Source organism: Macaca mulatta, chromosome 3 (genome assembly GCF_049350105.2).
Source record: "Macaca mulatta isolate MMU2019108-1 chromosome 3, T2T-MMU8v2.0, whole genome shotgun sequence".
Lineage (NCBI taxonomy): Eukaryota > Metazoa > Chordata > Mammalia > Primates > Cercopithecidae > Macaca > Macaca mulatta.
Window position 1 is genome coordinate 2745252 of NC_133408.1, and position 15188 is coordinate 2760439.

A 15188-nucleotide genomic window follows, 5' to 3' on the forward strand; every position below is an offset into this window, starting at 1 on the left:
GCTTCCAGGGCTGCCTTTCTACCCTAGTATTTCTGAAACCCGGGGTTGCCTCACGGAAGTCTCGTGGCTGGTGGTTTTTGCTGTTGTGCTTGCCTTAAGGGCCAGTGAAGAAAATGTCATTTTAGGTATCTAAGCAACAAATACTAAGTGCCTTTTATATATTAGGGCCCTTGTCTGAGGATACAGACATGTCAAAGATGAACTGAAATCTTTACCTTGGAAGATCAGGGTTGAGGGATTAGGATAGAGAATAGAACAGATTAGTGAATGAGAGGACTAAATAATGAGAGTCCTCAGGCTGCGTCTTTAAACACCGGAAATAACTCTGCTGACCCTGCTGAGCTCATGGTGGGGTCTGAGCCTGCAGTCAAATCAAGTGTGGCTGGGACGGCGGCACACCAGGGGATGTGGCCACCATGGCTGTAGTTGCTAGCATGGCCTGCTGCTCTTGGCCCAGTCATTTTGCCTCTCTTTCACTTATTTGGATCAAAACAGAGAGGTTCATCAGCATCTTCTAGATAGATGGTTACAGGTCTTGCCCAGCTCTAGGGTCCGTGGCCTGTGACCCCATTGCCACTAAGTCATGGTGACGGGGGTGCAGCTGCAGAGAGGGTGGGTGCCCTCTTTCACTGATGCACTTCTGTAGGATGGAAGGAGCCCTAGACAGCTGTTCAACCCCAGTGGCCGGACAAGCCGTGGAGTCCCTTGGCCGTTGCTGTCTGCTGTGTCCTGCCCCAGCATTCCCAGATCAGCTGGCATAGTGACCTTCCTGATGGTTCGTGCCTGACTGCTGTCACCTCCCCAGACCAGTGGTTCTAGAGGCTGTGGTGAAATAAGGACCTTCCTTTACTGAATGGTGTGTTTGGGGCCCAGCTGGTGGATGGATGCTCCCAGGTTCTCCAACTGGCTCACGGCAGCCAGCTTGAGGGTTCCCAGGCTGCCACTTCTACCCGGAGCCCTTCTCACACTGGGGGCAAGTGTCGGGGGCACAGCAGCCTCCCTTTATGTCCAGATTTCTTGTTGACTGAAGACTGTCACAGAGCATCTCTTGGCAGTATTATGCCTTGCTAAAATAGACCCGAGATAATAAAATAGGTGTTTATAATTTGTATTGTATGTAATCTCACCATAGCAGTTTCTTCAACAAAAGTGTTACAAAGTTCCCTATATGAAGAAGTTATTGCCACATTCATTGCATTAATAAAAAAGGAAACATCACTCTTCCACATAATTTATGGAGCATCTATATAGAGTAATGCCATGTAGCTCTAAAACAGTTCAGGTGGAATTTTCATCCTGGCATGGAAAGATGTACACAATATAGATGATAAAGGCAGATTCTAGAATAATAGGTCTGGAACCGTCTGTCCATCCTTCCTTCCTCTCGTCTCCTCTCTCCCTTCCTTTCTCTCTTCCTTTCTCCCCTCCTTTTTCCCTCCCCACCTCTCCCTTTCTTATGGAGACATGGTCTAGCTCTGTCACCTACGCTGAAGTGCAGTGGCCTAATCACAACTCACTGCAGCCTCCAATTCCCAGGCTCAAACAATCCTCCCACCTCAGCCTCCCAAGTAGCTGGGACCACAGGCGCACACCACCACGCCCAGCTGGTTTTTAAAATGCTTTGGTCTTGCTCTCTTTTCCAGGCTGGTCTCGAACTCCTGTCTTCAAGCGATCCTTCTGCCTTAGCCTCCCAAAGTGCTGGGATTACAGGCAGGAGCCAAGGCACCCAGCCTGAACAGCTTTATTGAGATAATTTACATACTGTACGTTTTACCTGCATTAAGTATAGAAGTCAGTGGTTTTAGTAAATTTCTAGAGTTTTGCAGTCATCACCACAATCCAGTTTTAGAATATTTCGAAAAAGATCCTTAAGCCTATTTGCAGTCAGTTCCCATTCCAACCCACAGGCAATCCCTACTCTTTCCTCTGACTATAGATTTGCCTTTTCTGACTTTTCCTATACGTGGAATTCACTGTCTAATCATCTGTGCCTGGCTTCTTTTACTTGGCAGAACATGTTTGCGATTCATCCACGTTATACTGCATATCAGCAGCTCCTTCCTTTTCCATTCCCCAGTTGATGGACTTTTGGGCTTCCTACCTCTTGGCTCTTTTGAGCAAATGCTGCTGTAAATACTTGTCATGTCACACTGTCTGTGTGGACATGGGGTTCATTTCTCTAGACTAGATATAGAGGTCTGGAATTGCTGGGGTATGGAGTAAATTTGCATTTAATGTTTTAAGAAGCTATCAGACTGTCTTTCTAGAGTAGCTCACCATTTTGCATTCCCACTAGCAGTGTATGAGTGTTCTAGTTTCTCTACTTCCACACCAACACTGTTGTCTGATAATAGCTGTTCTGGTGGGTGTAAAGTGCGGTCTCCGTACAGATTTGACTTGGATTTCCTTGACGACTAATGATGTTGAGCATCTCTTAATAGGCTTATTGGCCATTCATGTATCTTCTTTGGTGAACTTCAGAACTTTTCCCCATTTTTATATTGGGTTGTTTTCTTGTTGGTGGGACATAAGAGTTTTTTAAATATATTTTGATACAAGTCCTTCATTAGACATAGGATTTTAAAATATTTTCTTCCAATCTGCAACTCTCCATTTTGTTTTCTTAATATGAGTCTTTTGAAACTAAAAAGTTGTTAATTTTGATGAAGTGCGATTTTGCATTTTTTTCTTACATGGAGCATGCTTTTGGTGTTGTATATAACCCAAGGTTACAAAGATTTTCTCTTGTTTTCTTGTAGAAGTTTTGTGTTTTGTCACTTTTACATTTAGGCCTTTGATCTATTTTGAGTTAGTTTCATGTGAGTTAGGTGGGAGTCTGTTTCATTCTTTTGTATGTGGTTATCCAGTTGTCTCAGCACCATTTTTGAAAAGACAGTTCTTTCCCCATTGATTAATTTCCCCATTGATTAATATATTTGCATCCTCCTTGTTCTTGTTGTTTCTTTTGAAGATTCCCAGGTGAGGCCATCTTTGGTGAAAGAGAAGTGAGGTTGTCTGGGAGTATGGCAATAAAAGTTGTCCAAAAACAGCACTGTGGCGTCTCCCACTCCTGGCTCAGGAGTTGCCTGGAAGGCATGTTCCATAGGGTCAGGCATGCTGCTGCACACCACTGCCCACCTGCCCTCCTGTCTGGGCGCCAGGCATTCTAGAAAAGAGAAAGAAACCCCAGTTTCAAACCAGCAGTAAACCGGAGCGTTTGCAAATAACTTTGATATTTAAGATGTGGGCGCACTTCAGGAAATGTTTGGTCATGCTTCTGAGGCTAGGAACGACCTGGTAGATTAAAAAAATTTTTTTTGAAAGAAAGCCCTATTGTGAGAAACAAAGATCTGTTATCAAAGTATTGAGCAAATACCATTTGGCTCATTCCAAAAACACTACCCAGACATTTTTTCTTATTCTAGACTCAGAGGTGCCAGAAATATTGAGTGCTGGCAAGCGTTCCTGACATATGAACAGTGTTACTTTTAAAGATACTATCTTTATGTACCTGATTTCTGATTTCACAGTTTGAACTGTGTTCTCTTAACTCTAATACTAAATTGATCTAGGACCTTGACTAAGTCATTTCATCCTTGAATTTTCCAGCCTTGCTTGACAGTAAAATGAAAACCACAATCCTTGGTGCTCTTTCATCAGAGTGCATGTGGAGAGTGAATGGGTGGCGGTTATCGTTTGCGCTGAGCTCTTGTACTGGACAGGAGGCTCGGGGTGGCCACGCGTCACTCTGATACATGGTGTGTGCCCACCCTGTGTTGAGAAGGTTGGGCTTCAGGAATGTGTTTGTTCAGGCCATTGCAGGGGGAGCAGAGTAACCCAGGCTTGAGGCATCCCCAAGCTACTGGGTGCTGGGGGCCAGTGCAGGGCCGGGGGTACTCATCCGGGCACTGCCCTCTCCAGCGTAGCTGTTGTACCAGTAGCAGGACCTTGTGCTCATGCCTCCCTCGGTGGTGTTCCCTGTGCTGGTCATGCGGAGGCTCTGGGGACTGTCACTCAGTAACCCGCTCCCCAAAACAAAGTGGCCATATTCACTCTCTTCCCAAAAGGTAGCAAAGACAGTTTTCAGAATCAAAATTTGTCTTTTAGATTGAAAAAATCTTGTCTCCACGAAGCAATCACTGCCTTGTTCTCTTCTGACTGTTGCCCGCAGATCAGCCCCGTCAGGGCCATGAGCCGTTCGGCATCTGCTGTTGCTGCCGACAGCCCTGAGTGCCGCCTCCAGGTGAAAGCTAAAGCTCTTTGTTCAGTTTCTTTTTGATTTTTGTCTTTTTCTTTTAATTGTAGAGATAAATATTTCCAAATCTGTTGTTATTAATTTCACTGAACCAAGATAATTTTAAGATTTTTAAAGCAAAATTTTACTTTTAATAAATCTATTTTTTAACTAAAGATTTAAAATGTATTTTTGAAAAATTATTTTTTTCCTGTGCCATATCCTGGATTCTTTCTGAAGGCAGTAGGTCTTGTGTGGACTGTCCTCTGCTCATCCAGGCCTTGGCCCCCGCGCAGCTGTTCTTTCTGCCTTAGCCGTTACTGTTAGAGGAGCAGAGCTGTTTATGAAGGGACTTGTTCTTTCAGTTCATAGAAGTAAAACGGATTTACTGACTTGTTTATTGATCTGATGAGTCGCACACAATGCAATTTCCACTGTTTCAGTGTCTGTCACTGTCATTCAGCAGTCTTGCTTTTTTATCAAAGAAAGATGGTGCAAGATCTTTTAGAACTCCTTGAATGTGTGTTTTATTAATGTGATTTGCCGGAGAGGAGGAGTTCATCCCTGGTGTAAAGGTACAGGCATGGTGGCTATCACTTTCCTCTCCTGTGGCCATCTTGCCTTGAACTGTTGGTTAAGATAGTGTTAATTTATACTTGTTGGGTTTTAAACCTTAAGCAGGATTTCTGAAATGGTTTCATCTATTTCTTCCATTTACTTGTGAGGAAAGTATAGGTCCAGGGAGACTCACATGCCTGTGTCTGTGCCCATGACGGGGAGTTGTTCTAGTGTTGCATCAGTGGGATAAGGCATGACACGTGGTCCTGCAGTTGCGGCCTGGAGTGGTGGTACCTGTGTGCCTAGCCTTTCACCTAGCATGCAGCAGTGATCACATGTGCTCTTCATCTGCTTCTTGAAGGTTGCAAAGATGCCTTCTTGGGCACGTTTAAAAATTAAAAATCACCTTTAAAATACAACTCTTAGCCCCTTATCTGTTGAAATACAATGGAATCTTGCTATATCCTTTGCCGTAATTCATACCCTTATCCTAAAATGTGATTGTACCACATCTGCAGAAAAAGCTCCCAGATCTTAGAGCATTGACATGAGTTATTTTCTCTGATCCCCTAATTATCAAGAGGTTTTGCTGCTCAACTCTTAACCTTTATAAATGTGCAAACTGCCTGTAACTCAGTCTTTGTACTTGTACTTAAGATTTAGACCAGATTGAAATAGGAGAATGAGACATTGCTTTCAGTTGAGGAAAAAAGTACCAATTCATTGTCATTTAGATAATCTTTTCATGTGCATTTTTATTATTATTATTAATTTTTATTTTTGTTTATTTTTTGAGACAGAGTCTCGCTCTGTCACCCAGGCTTGAGTGCAGTGGTGCAGTCTTGGCTCACCACCTCCCAGGCTCAGACGATTCTCCTGCCTCAGCCTCCCTAGTAGCTGGGATTACAGGCATTCGCCACCACACCCAGCTAATTTTTGTATTTTTAGTAGAGACGGGTTTCACCATGTTGGCCAGGCTGGTCTCGAACTCCTGACCTCAGATGATCTGCCCGCCTCGGCCTCCCAAAGTGCTGGAATTACAGGCGTGAGGCACCGCGCCCGGCCTCATGTGCATTTTTAAAGTGGTAAAAATGTTCTTAACCCATTTCTCAGTTGTGGTCGATGTTGAAAAATGTACTTTGAAGTTCAGTCTACATATTTGATATCTTCTAGGGGCCCAGAAGACACCTGCTTTGAGTTTGGCGTTTTTCCTGCCATCCTGAGTTTCCCACTTGATTACCCGTTAAGTCCCCCAAAGATGAGATTTACCTGTGAGATGTTTCATCCTAACAGTAAGTGCTTTTGGAAGTAGTTTTTGTGGTACCAAGATAGGTGCAGAGATAATCTTATCAACCACTTGAAATGTGGTATATTCTATGTGTCTATGATGTAGATCTTTAGAAAACACTTCTTAGGTTTTGAAATTCAGCCAGGTAAGCATGGTGGTATTAAACACATGATTTCAATTTTGAAGGTCAGTTTAATGTAGATAAAAGAAAACTGGATGCCATTTGACCAGCCACCCTACTTCACTGGGGAGGAAGTTTTACTTGTGGGTGTGTGCTCAGAAGGGGTTATGCTAATCTTTGTCATAGTGTTATTTTTAATGGTGAAAATTTTGACTTAACCTGGGTTTTTAACACAAGAATAAATTAAGTTATATGTTGTATTAGTCTGTTCTCACGCTGTTAATAAAGACATATTCAAGACTGGGTAATTTATAAAGGAAAGAGATTTAATGGACTCAGAATTACACATGGCTGGGGAGACCTCACAATCATGGCAGAAGGCAAAGGAGAAGCAAAGGCACATCTTAGTGGTGGCAGGCAAGAGAGTGTGTGCAGGGAAACTGCTTTTTATAAAACCATCAGATCTCGTGAGACTTATGCACTATCACGAGAACAGCACGGGAAAGGTGTGCCTCCATGATTTAGTACCTCCCTCTGGGTCACTCCCATGACATGTGGGAATTATGGGAGCTACAATTCAAGATGAGATTTGGGTGGGGACACAGCCAAACCATATCGTATATGTTAGAATGTGATGTAGATTTTTAAAATGATCTAAAATAAGAATCAATAAAACAAAATAATATTTGTGTTATATTGACTGGGAAAAGCAGTAGGACTGTTGTAATTTCCTCTTGAAAAATAAATTTACATGTAAATGTATATATAATTGGAAAAGTAAGCACAAAAATGTTAAGTGATTCTTTTTTCAGATTGAAATTATTTTTTCCTTTTTATAAATCTTTTTTTGCCCTAAAATTAATATACATTACTTTTACAAGGAGGAAAAAAATAAGGTCATTTAAGTGAATTGTACTGTAGCTATTTGAAAATGTGTCCAGTAGTAGGAATTGGAATTCCTGAACAACTGTAGTTTTTATTTCTTCCTTTTACATTTGGGGATTATACGTAAGAGAATTAATAAGGAAATATGTTATATCTTCAATGATGTTATTTAGAATAATGTTTCTTATAAATGATTATTATTGCCGCTGATAATCACGATCTTAATAGCTATAGAGAAGAAAAGCAAATAAAGTATCCTATTTTGCAAAAATGAAATATTTATTTGAAACAAATTTCTTATTGTATGCATATCAAAGAGCATGAGAGAATTTATAGAATTTTCTGAGCCTCTGACTTCTCTCTGGGGTTAAAATGGAATCCCTTTGGTATACTTTCCCCTTGTCTACACCTGTCTAGGCAGAGCCCTACTCGAACTCCTCTTTGCCATAGGGGTTTTCAGGACTGTCCCCCGACGCCCCCGCCACTTCCCTCGTGGAAATGCCCTCTGCTGTTAGACTTGCTGTCCTAACCCTCATTAAGGACTTCTCATTTACTGCAGATATTGGTACGCATAGGTAGTGGGTGGCCGTCTGAGAAAGACCATCTGGTACTTCTTTTCTTGTCTCAGAGCTACTTCAGTCTTGTGTGCACAGGAGATGCTCAGAAGCCTGCCTTTCTTTCAGGGAGACTGGCCATGAGCCTGAGTTAAATGGTAACATGGAGGTTCATCATATGCTGTCTACTCAAGTGTGTTTTTGGAATTCTCCATAATAAAAAGTTAAAAAATAAAATTGATAGGTAAGAGTAATTGAAGTAGTCAGTTTCAAGTTGGTTGGCTGTAAAATGCAACTGTGAAGAGGATTGTAGGTAATTAAGATACTAAAATTGTATTGAGGATAAATATATTATTCAGAACAATACCTGTGATGTGGCATTAGTGACAAATATGACCAATAAACTGATTACATTATGTGACTATGTACTGCAGGTGGTCTGATTATTATTTTTAGTGTTCTAGTAATTATTATTATTATTTTTTTTTGAGACGGAGTCTTGCTCTGTCACCCAGGCTGGAGTGCGGTGGCCGGATCTCTGCTCACTGCAAGCTCCGCCTCCCGGGTTTACGCCATTCTCCTGGCTCAGCCTCCCGAGTAGCTGGGACTACAGGCGCTCGCCACCTCGCCCGGCTAGTTTTTTGTACTTTTTAGTAGAGACGGGGTTTCACCGTGTTAGCCAGGATGGTCTCGATCTCCTGACCTCGTGATCCGCCCGTCTCAGCCTCCCAAAGTGCTAGGATTACAGGCTTGAGCCACCGCGCCCGGCCTCTAGTAATTATTTTTAATGCTCAGATAATACAGTTTTAAATTTTTGCCTTACTGTAATTGGATTATTTTGATTTTGTAAAAATTATCTTTGAGAACTGTAGGTCTATCAATATCATAAAAATTAGACAGTCAATAAGTACTTTAAAAAAATCCAACACATTTACTACAAGTTGCTGGGATATAGTCGTGAGCAAATAACAGACCTTCAGCAGCATATAGTCCAAGGACAGGGATGGACATTGATGGGAGAATCACACAAACAAATGCAAAGTCACATCAGGAAGGTCTGGGCAGCACCTTGCAGAGGTGGTGGTTGGATGGACCATCTGTAGGGAGTGAAGCAGGAGTTACCTAAGTGATTCGGGGAGGAGGGGTCCTTCACATGTGCAGAGGCCCAGAGCAGGAAGTGAGGGAAGAGGAAGGAAGGGGCCGAACTACCTCAGGCCTTTTGGTCATTACTGAAGGTTTTGATGTTTTCTTCTGGGAGTGGCAGAACTCCATTGAAAGGTTCCAAGGGAGTAGCATGACCAGAGCGATATCTGACGGCTCGCTCTGGGTACAGTGCACAGGACAGATAGGAGGAAGCCAGGCAGGCCCTCAGCTGTAGTGGTCTAGGGTGGAGACACCGGCAGCTTGGGAACCAAATGTGGGCACTAAAGATGAAGAGATGTGGGTGGATCCACGAGAGTTTTAGGATGTGGCACTGCTGGGACTTGGTGAAGGGGAAGGGCTGTGGCAGGGACACAGGTGCTTTTGGTGCTTCTGGGGGTGCACAGTGTCACCTATGGGACCCCCACCTGGAGAAGGCGACGCAGAAGTGGGAAACTTCCAGATTTTGTGGATGTGGATCTTAGGTGGACAGCCTGATGTGCAGGGCAAGTATGCATTTAGTTTCTTCCACTGTCCTTGAATGAGAAGTTGTGGTTCAGTTCCTGGATAGTAGAGAGGATTTACCACTGAAACAATGGATGAGTGGAAGGAAACACATAGGACCAGGTATGAAAGACAAGACTGTTTGAAGGTAAATGATCACCATTAACATTCGCAAATTTTCATGAAATTCAGAACTCATGAATTTAGGTGAGTTAAATAAAAGTATTTAAAAATTGCTATTTCTATTATTATAACTTTAATGGCTTTATAATTTTACAGTTGAGTCTATCTAGATGGATTGCTGGATGTCTGAGTATATACGGAGCCATCTGAGAATTCCTCCCAATTATATGTAAAAGAGGACTGATTACATGCTGTGAATTAAAAATGTATTTGTCTTCATCAGACCTTGCGTATCTTTTTAATGATGATATTTGGTGGAAAGGGATTTGATTTAGACACATTGATCTCCATTCCAGGTAGTACTGATGATAATTTACTTCTTATTAGAGTAAGCTACCAAGAGAAATCCTGGTGTCTTTCTTTTTGTAGATATTTAAATAATTCCAGTTGCCTTTATTGTAGCCATGTGAACATATATTTTACACAGACCAGGTCAGGGATTTAATGGTAGAATTAGAAATACCTAAGAAACTAGCTCTGAAAAGTATTGTAAATAATCCTAATCACATTAGATATTTTGATAAAATATTTGCCAGATAACCTTTCATTTACTCTTTTTGTGTATAGTGCTTGAAAAAAGTTTATATGAAAGTGGATTAGATTATTACAGCTGATTAGAACTGGCCAGGTCAGCCTGGAGCCTGTCAGTGAGTGAGCTGGCCCCACCGGGATTCCTGCAGACATGAAGCGTGACACTCAGGGGCCCCAGGCTATGCCCCAGCTGTGCAAACACTTGGTTGCCGTGTCTGTAATCCTTGTTCTCATTATCTGTGGAGCCTGCCCCAGCGCGGTGACGCCTTGGGCACCATTCCTGGGTTCACCTGACTGCCTCTGACCCTTGCAGTCTACCCTGATGGGAGAGTCTGCATTTCCATCCTCCACGCGCCAGGCGACGACCCCATGGGCTACGAGAGCAGTGCGGAGCGGTGGAGTCCAGTGCAGAGCGTGGAGAAGATCCTGCTGTCGGTGGTGAGCATGCTGGCAGGTAAGGCCCGAGCCGCCTGGCAGGAGCTGCTGTGGAGACCCAGGCTGCAGGTGTTCTCCTGCCTTGGGTCATCTTGTCTTTATAATGAACTTTTACTCATTTGCAGTTAGTTTACACATGCTATTGCCGTTTAGTGTTATCTCCATATACTTGTCCAGTTGTAAGCATGCCTTCTAGTGCAGCCTGGTGTTGTATATTGTATTTTCGGTCATAATTAACTGGTCTCTGGTCCTTGAACCTCTTTTTCCCTCAGTAGGTGTTTATTAAGGACCGACTACATGCCACCCACTGGACTGGGGGTGTAAAGCTTTGTGTGACAAAGACCCCACCTATGTGTTCCCATGGTTCTAGGGAACTGTCCAAGCCTACTAGCAGTTAGAGGCCAGCGGGATACACCCTGAGATCAGATACATGCAGGGACTCTCGGGCCACTTCCTGGTGGGGCTGTCTGGAGTATGTTTAGGACGTGTAGGTGTTGATGAGGTAGGAGGGAGGGAACGACATTTGGGGCAAAAGAAGCAGCCTGGGCTGAGGCCCAGAGGCAGGAGGCGGCTGACTTGGTGGGGGCACTGCCAGCTCATTTTGGCTGGAGCCAAGGCTGCTGGGAGAGGAGCCCCAGCAGACCCTGGGGATTGGAGTGGGGGGGTGACGTCCTGTGAGCTGTGCGTTCGAAGGGCCATCCTTGCAGCAGTTACTAATAGTGTGATGGAAGATAAACAGAGACTTCGTGGTGTTGCAGAAGCCTGGAGAGAAAAGAGAAGGGCTGAGTGGTCCCAGGGCTAAGAGGAAGGGGTGGTTTGGGAGACCTTAAAGGTACGGGCTCTGGGACTCCTGGTTCTTGGTGTGCCGGAAGTGCTGCTCTGGGTTCAGGAGACAGCAGGATTTGGGGAACTGTTTGAGGTGTGTAGGACAAGGGGCTCCATCCACAAAAGGGGGTCAAACATGGGAGTGAAGATATGGGGTCATTTCTGGATGAGGCGGTACAGGTGATGGAGTAGGACGGAGGGTGACAGCAGGGCAGGCAGGAGGAAGGGTGTGGGAAAGGAAGGTGGGAGTCCGAAAGGAAAGAGCAGACCCAGCAGAGGGCCGGGGGGTTGGTGGATGCCAGAGTGAGACCACTCAGCTGTTCTCTGCAGAGCGCTTGGGCGCCGTGGAGTGGAGTCCAGAGGGATGCGAGGTCAGGGCCTGTGATGTGAGTGTGTATCCTGAGAGGGCTGAGGCGGAACTCCCTTCATGTGCTGAGTAGAGGGAGCCAGGCCAGGAGATTGGAGGTGGGGAGGGAGGCAGTGGCTCAGGCTGTCTTCAGATGTCAGCTGTGGGTTTTATCCTCATCAGCTCTGCTCTGAACCGGTCCCCGTGTGCATTCTGAGCAGTACTGCCGCCACACTGCACAGCCGCTGCTTCAGCACATGTCATCCGTTTCTGGTGGTCTCTCTCCTTTCTGCCTTCCGGCAGGCCCTGGCTGTTCCCTCCGTGCCTCCTGACTGCAGTTCTGGAGTGACTGCCAGAGCCGCTGTCTGGTGGGTGGGTCAAGTGTCCTGGGGTCAGGTGTCTGCCTTAGGCTGCACATTTGCTTGGGATTGTCTTGGTGGGAGCTGTGAGGGGCAGTTTTGCTGAGAGGGTGCTCTGTGAGAGAGAAACCACACTGCAGGGTGTCTTGAGACAGGTGAAATAAGCAGCAGGTGGGTCCCATGTAGCTTGTCTGGGTGCCGGAAGTGCAGTGGCCCAGGAGGCTGCTGTGGGAGGCCGTGTGGGCCTGTGCTTAGGTGGGTGTCACGTGTTCACAGCAAGACAGATGGCAGCTTGTCCTGGCGTCTTCAGACACTCAGAACACAGGAGTCATGAGTGGCTCTTTGAGACCCGCGTGGCCAGCCCTCTAGAGGTGGGGCTGACCCCATGCAGTTCTCAGGTTCTTGTTTGTTTCTGAGACACAGCTCTTGAAAGCCTCCTCCAGTGTTTTAAGTAAATGGGAGGCCTTGCCAGGCTGCTTACATGTAGGACTCCCTTTTACATGGAGGGCGTTCCCTTTTCTTTCAGAGCCCAATGACGAAAGTGGAGCTAACGTGGATGCGTCTAAAATGTGGCGCGATGACCGGGAGCAGTTCTATAAGATTGCCAAGCAGATCGTCCAGAAGTCTCTGGGACTCTGAGACCTCGCCTCGCACAGGCGCACACACCGCCAAGCAGCTCAGCATTCTCCGGAGCACTTAATGACAGTGCTACTCTGTGCTGGCACCAAACAAGCAGACTTGCAAGAACCACAGTATCTTTTTTTTTTTTTTTTAAAACCTTTCCAACTTCAAACAGGCTTCTCTTCTGAAGTGATGACTCAATGTCGAATATTGACAGCTTACTGCAGTTTTACAGTATTCCTCACAAAGGGCTTCAGGTAGATTATCAGAGCTGTCAGCACTACCTCTCCCCGCTGAAACCAGCAGTTCATGGCTTCCTGTGGATTCCCTCCCTCCCTGGAGTGTTGAGGGGGTCGCACCTGCCAGACTTCCAGGGGACGATGGAATACCCAGAACGCTCCTTCTGAAGAAATGGGGCCCTGGAGCTACAGCACAGGGGAAGGGCCCGGCACCCTTTCTGGGTCCCTTCTGGTTCCCTGTGGGCTCCATGAAGAGTCCATTACTTCCTTTCTTCCTTCACATTCTACAGGCAGATGCTTTTCTTATAATCTAATTACATCTTTTTCATTTGTTATGTATTACAAACCATCACACTTAGAAATACTTCCAGGAAATGCTTTAAGTGTGAATTAATAAGAAATGGGGTAGATAGAAAAGAAATTTATCGTTGATTGGCTGGGCACGGTGGTTCGTGCCTGTAATCCCAGCACTTTGGGAGGCCAAGGCAGGTGGATCATGAGGTCAGGAGATTGAGACCATCCTGGCTGACACGGTGAAACCCCATGTCTACTAAAATTACAAAAAATTAGCTGGGCGTAGTGGCGTGCGCCTGTAGTCTCAGCTACTCAGGAGGCTGAGGCAGGAGAATTGCTTAACCCGGGAGGCAGAGGTAGCAGTGAGCCGAGGTCGCGCCACTGCACTCCAGTCTGGCCAAAAGAGTGAGACTCAGTCTAAAAAAAAAAAAAAAAAAAAGAAATTTATTGCTGATCACAAGGACAGACAGTTTTTTCCCGATCATACTCATCAAAGATTTACAGTTGTGTATTAGTAACTAGTGCATTACTAGAGCAGGTGCAAGTGAGGTCTTTAAAGTTTCAATGGAAGTTTTTTTCTGGATCTACAGAAATTTTTTTTTTCCCATCTATAAACTGGAAATTCTAGGGTTTTTGTACATTTTGGATGCACCGGGAATTTATTAGCACAAAATCATTCTTTGCAACTCAAAAGTCAGAAGGGACTCTACCATATTTTAGCCCAGAGCACAGAGGAGTGCCTTATCCCCACACTTGACTGGGCTGTGGAGGTGGGCGTGTGGGCCCCTGGGTCCAGGTTGGGGACAGAGCCCTTGTTTTGTGACTTAGGATTTTGATGTGGTTCCCATGTTCTCTCACAGGGCCCGCTGAGCAGCACAGGCCAGGAGGCCACAGTGTAAGCAATAACAGATCTGCCACATGCAGAAGCAAATACCAGGCCTGTTGCACACAGGCGGCATTTAAATAGGAATTTCTATTTTTGAAATAAGGGATGGTCTATGAGGCATACAGTAGATTTGATGTGATCACTTTTCTCCCTCCCTTCCATAATGGATCGTGGTCTGTGTGACTGAACCCACACAGAGTGTCATGGGTGAGTTTCTGGTTGAAGTAGCTTCACGTTGGGCTTTTGTGGACAGCAGATTCTTTCCTTTTCTTAAGGGACTCATTTAAAATTTGGAACGCGGGGCAAGAACTTGTATTTGCAAGGAGATGGGGGAAAGGAGCGGTATTGTACCTAAGTAGTATTTGCAGGCAAATGAGAGGGAGCCCTCTCTGTAAAGGAGAGTCGTTTGTGTAAGTAGACGGGGGCTGTGGGTGCGGGCCCCTGAGGGGCACACAATTGGCCTGGAGGCTTCTGTGAAATGGGGAGAGGGAGGAGAGGCAGTCTCTTAACAAAGTATTTTTATTCATTTGTATTTATTAAATGAAAAAATCCCATGGTGTCCCTGTTGTGTGGTGGAACCTAATCACTCTGTTGAAATAAAGTTCTGTGTTTTCCCCGCCCTGCAGTGTGTGTCCCTTTGTCGTGTTGTCACCTGGCCACAGAGGAGCCTGTGGCCACTGCCCCCAGGGAGCACACCAGATCATCCCAGCTGGGATACCTCACGGTGGGGCCTTTTCTGCAGATTTGGGTTAGCTCTGGCACGTTTTCTTCTCTGTTTCTGATCTCCCTTCCGTCATTCTGTGGTCTTTCTCTGGAGTTCTCAGGTTAGTTGGGGTCTGTGAGACGGATGTGTTCACTAACCTGTAAATGACATTTTGTAGCTTTTTCAGCAGATGCCATCATGTTAGTGGCACATTTGACCACTAGAAGCCAGCAGGCTGTTCCCACCGCCCTTCCCTCCTGCAGTTGCGTTGAAGCACAGCTCCCTGTCTTCACTCCTCTGTGGTCCTCTGTGGTCACGGTCGGTCGCGATCAGACCTGCCTCTGCATCTTGTTACTTAGCATGTCAATAAAGAGGCAGATTCCTGTGTCAGTGATTTGCTGTTTCTGTTCTGGTAGTTTGCAGTTGGCTTTTCTTTGTAATCCTGTGAGGCAGGGTCCCCAGGCCCCCCCAGGTGCTGGCAC

General features: G+C 45.3%; 1 protein-coding gene across 2 annotated transcripts in view; it reads left to right on the top strand.

The window, feature by feature from the left end:
* UBE2G2 (ubiquitin conjugating enzyme E2 G2) overlaps positions 1-14628 on the top strand; it is a 33758-nt gene extending 19130 nt beyond the window's left edge. Inside the window, 3 exon segments of one of the 2 annotated variants that reach the window (NM_001194170.2) lie at positions 5966-6084; positions 10312-10452; positions 12490-13536. In NM_001194170.2, coding sequence (NP_001181099.1) covers positions 5966-6084; positions 10312-10452; positions 12490-12602 — 373 coding nt within the window. In that variant the 3' untranslated portion in view covers positions 12603-13536. 2 annotated transcript variants of the gene reach the window in all.
* Positions 14629-15188: the final 560 nt, after the last annotated feature.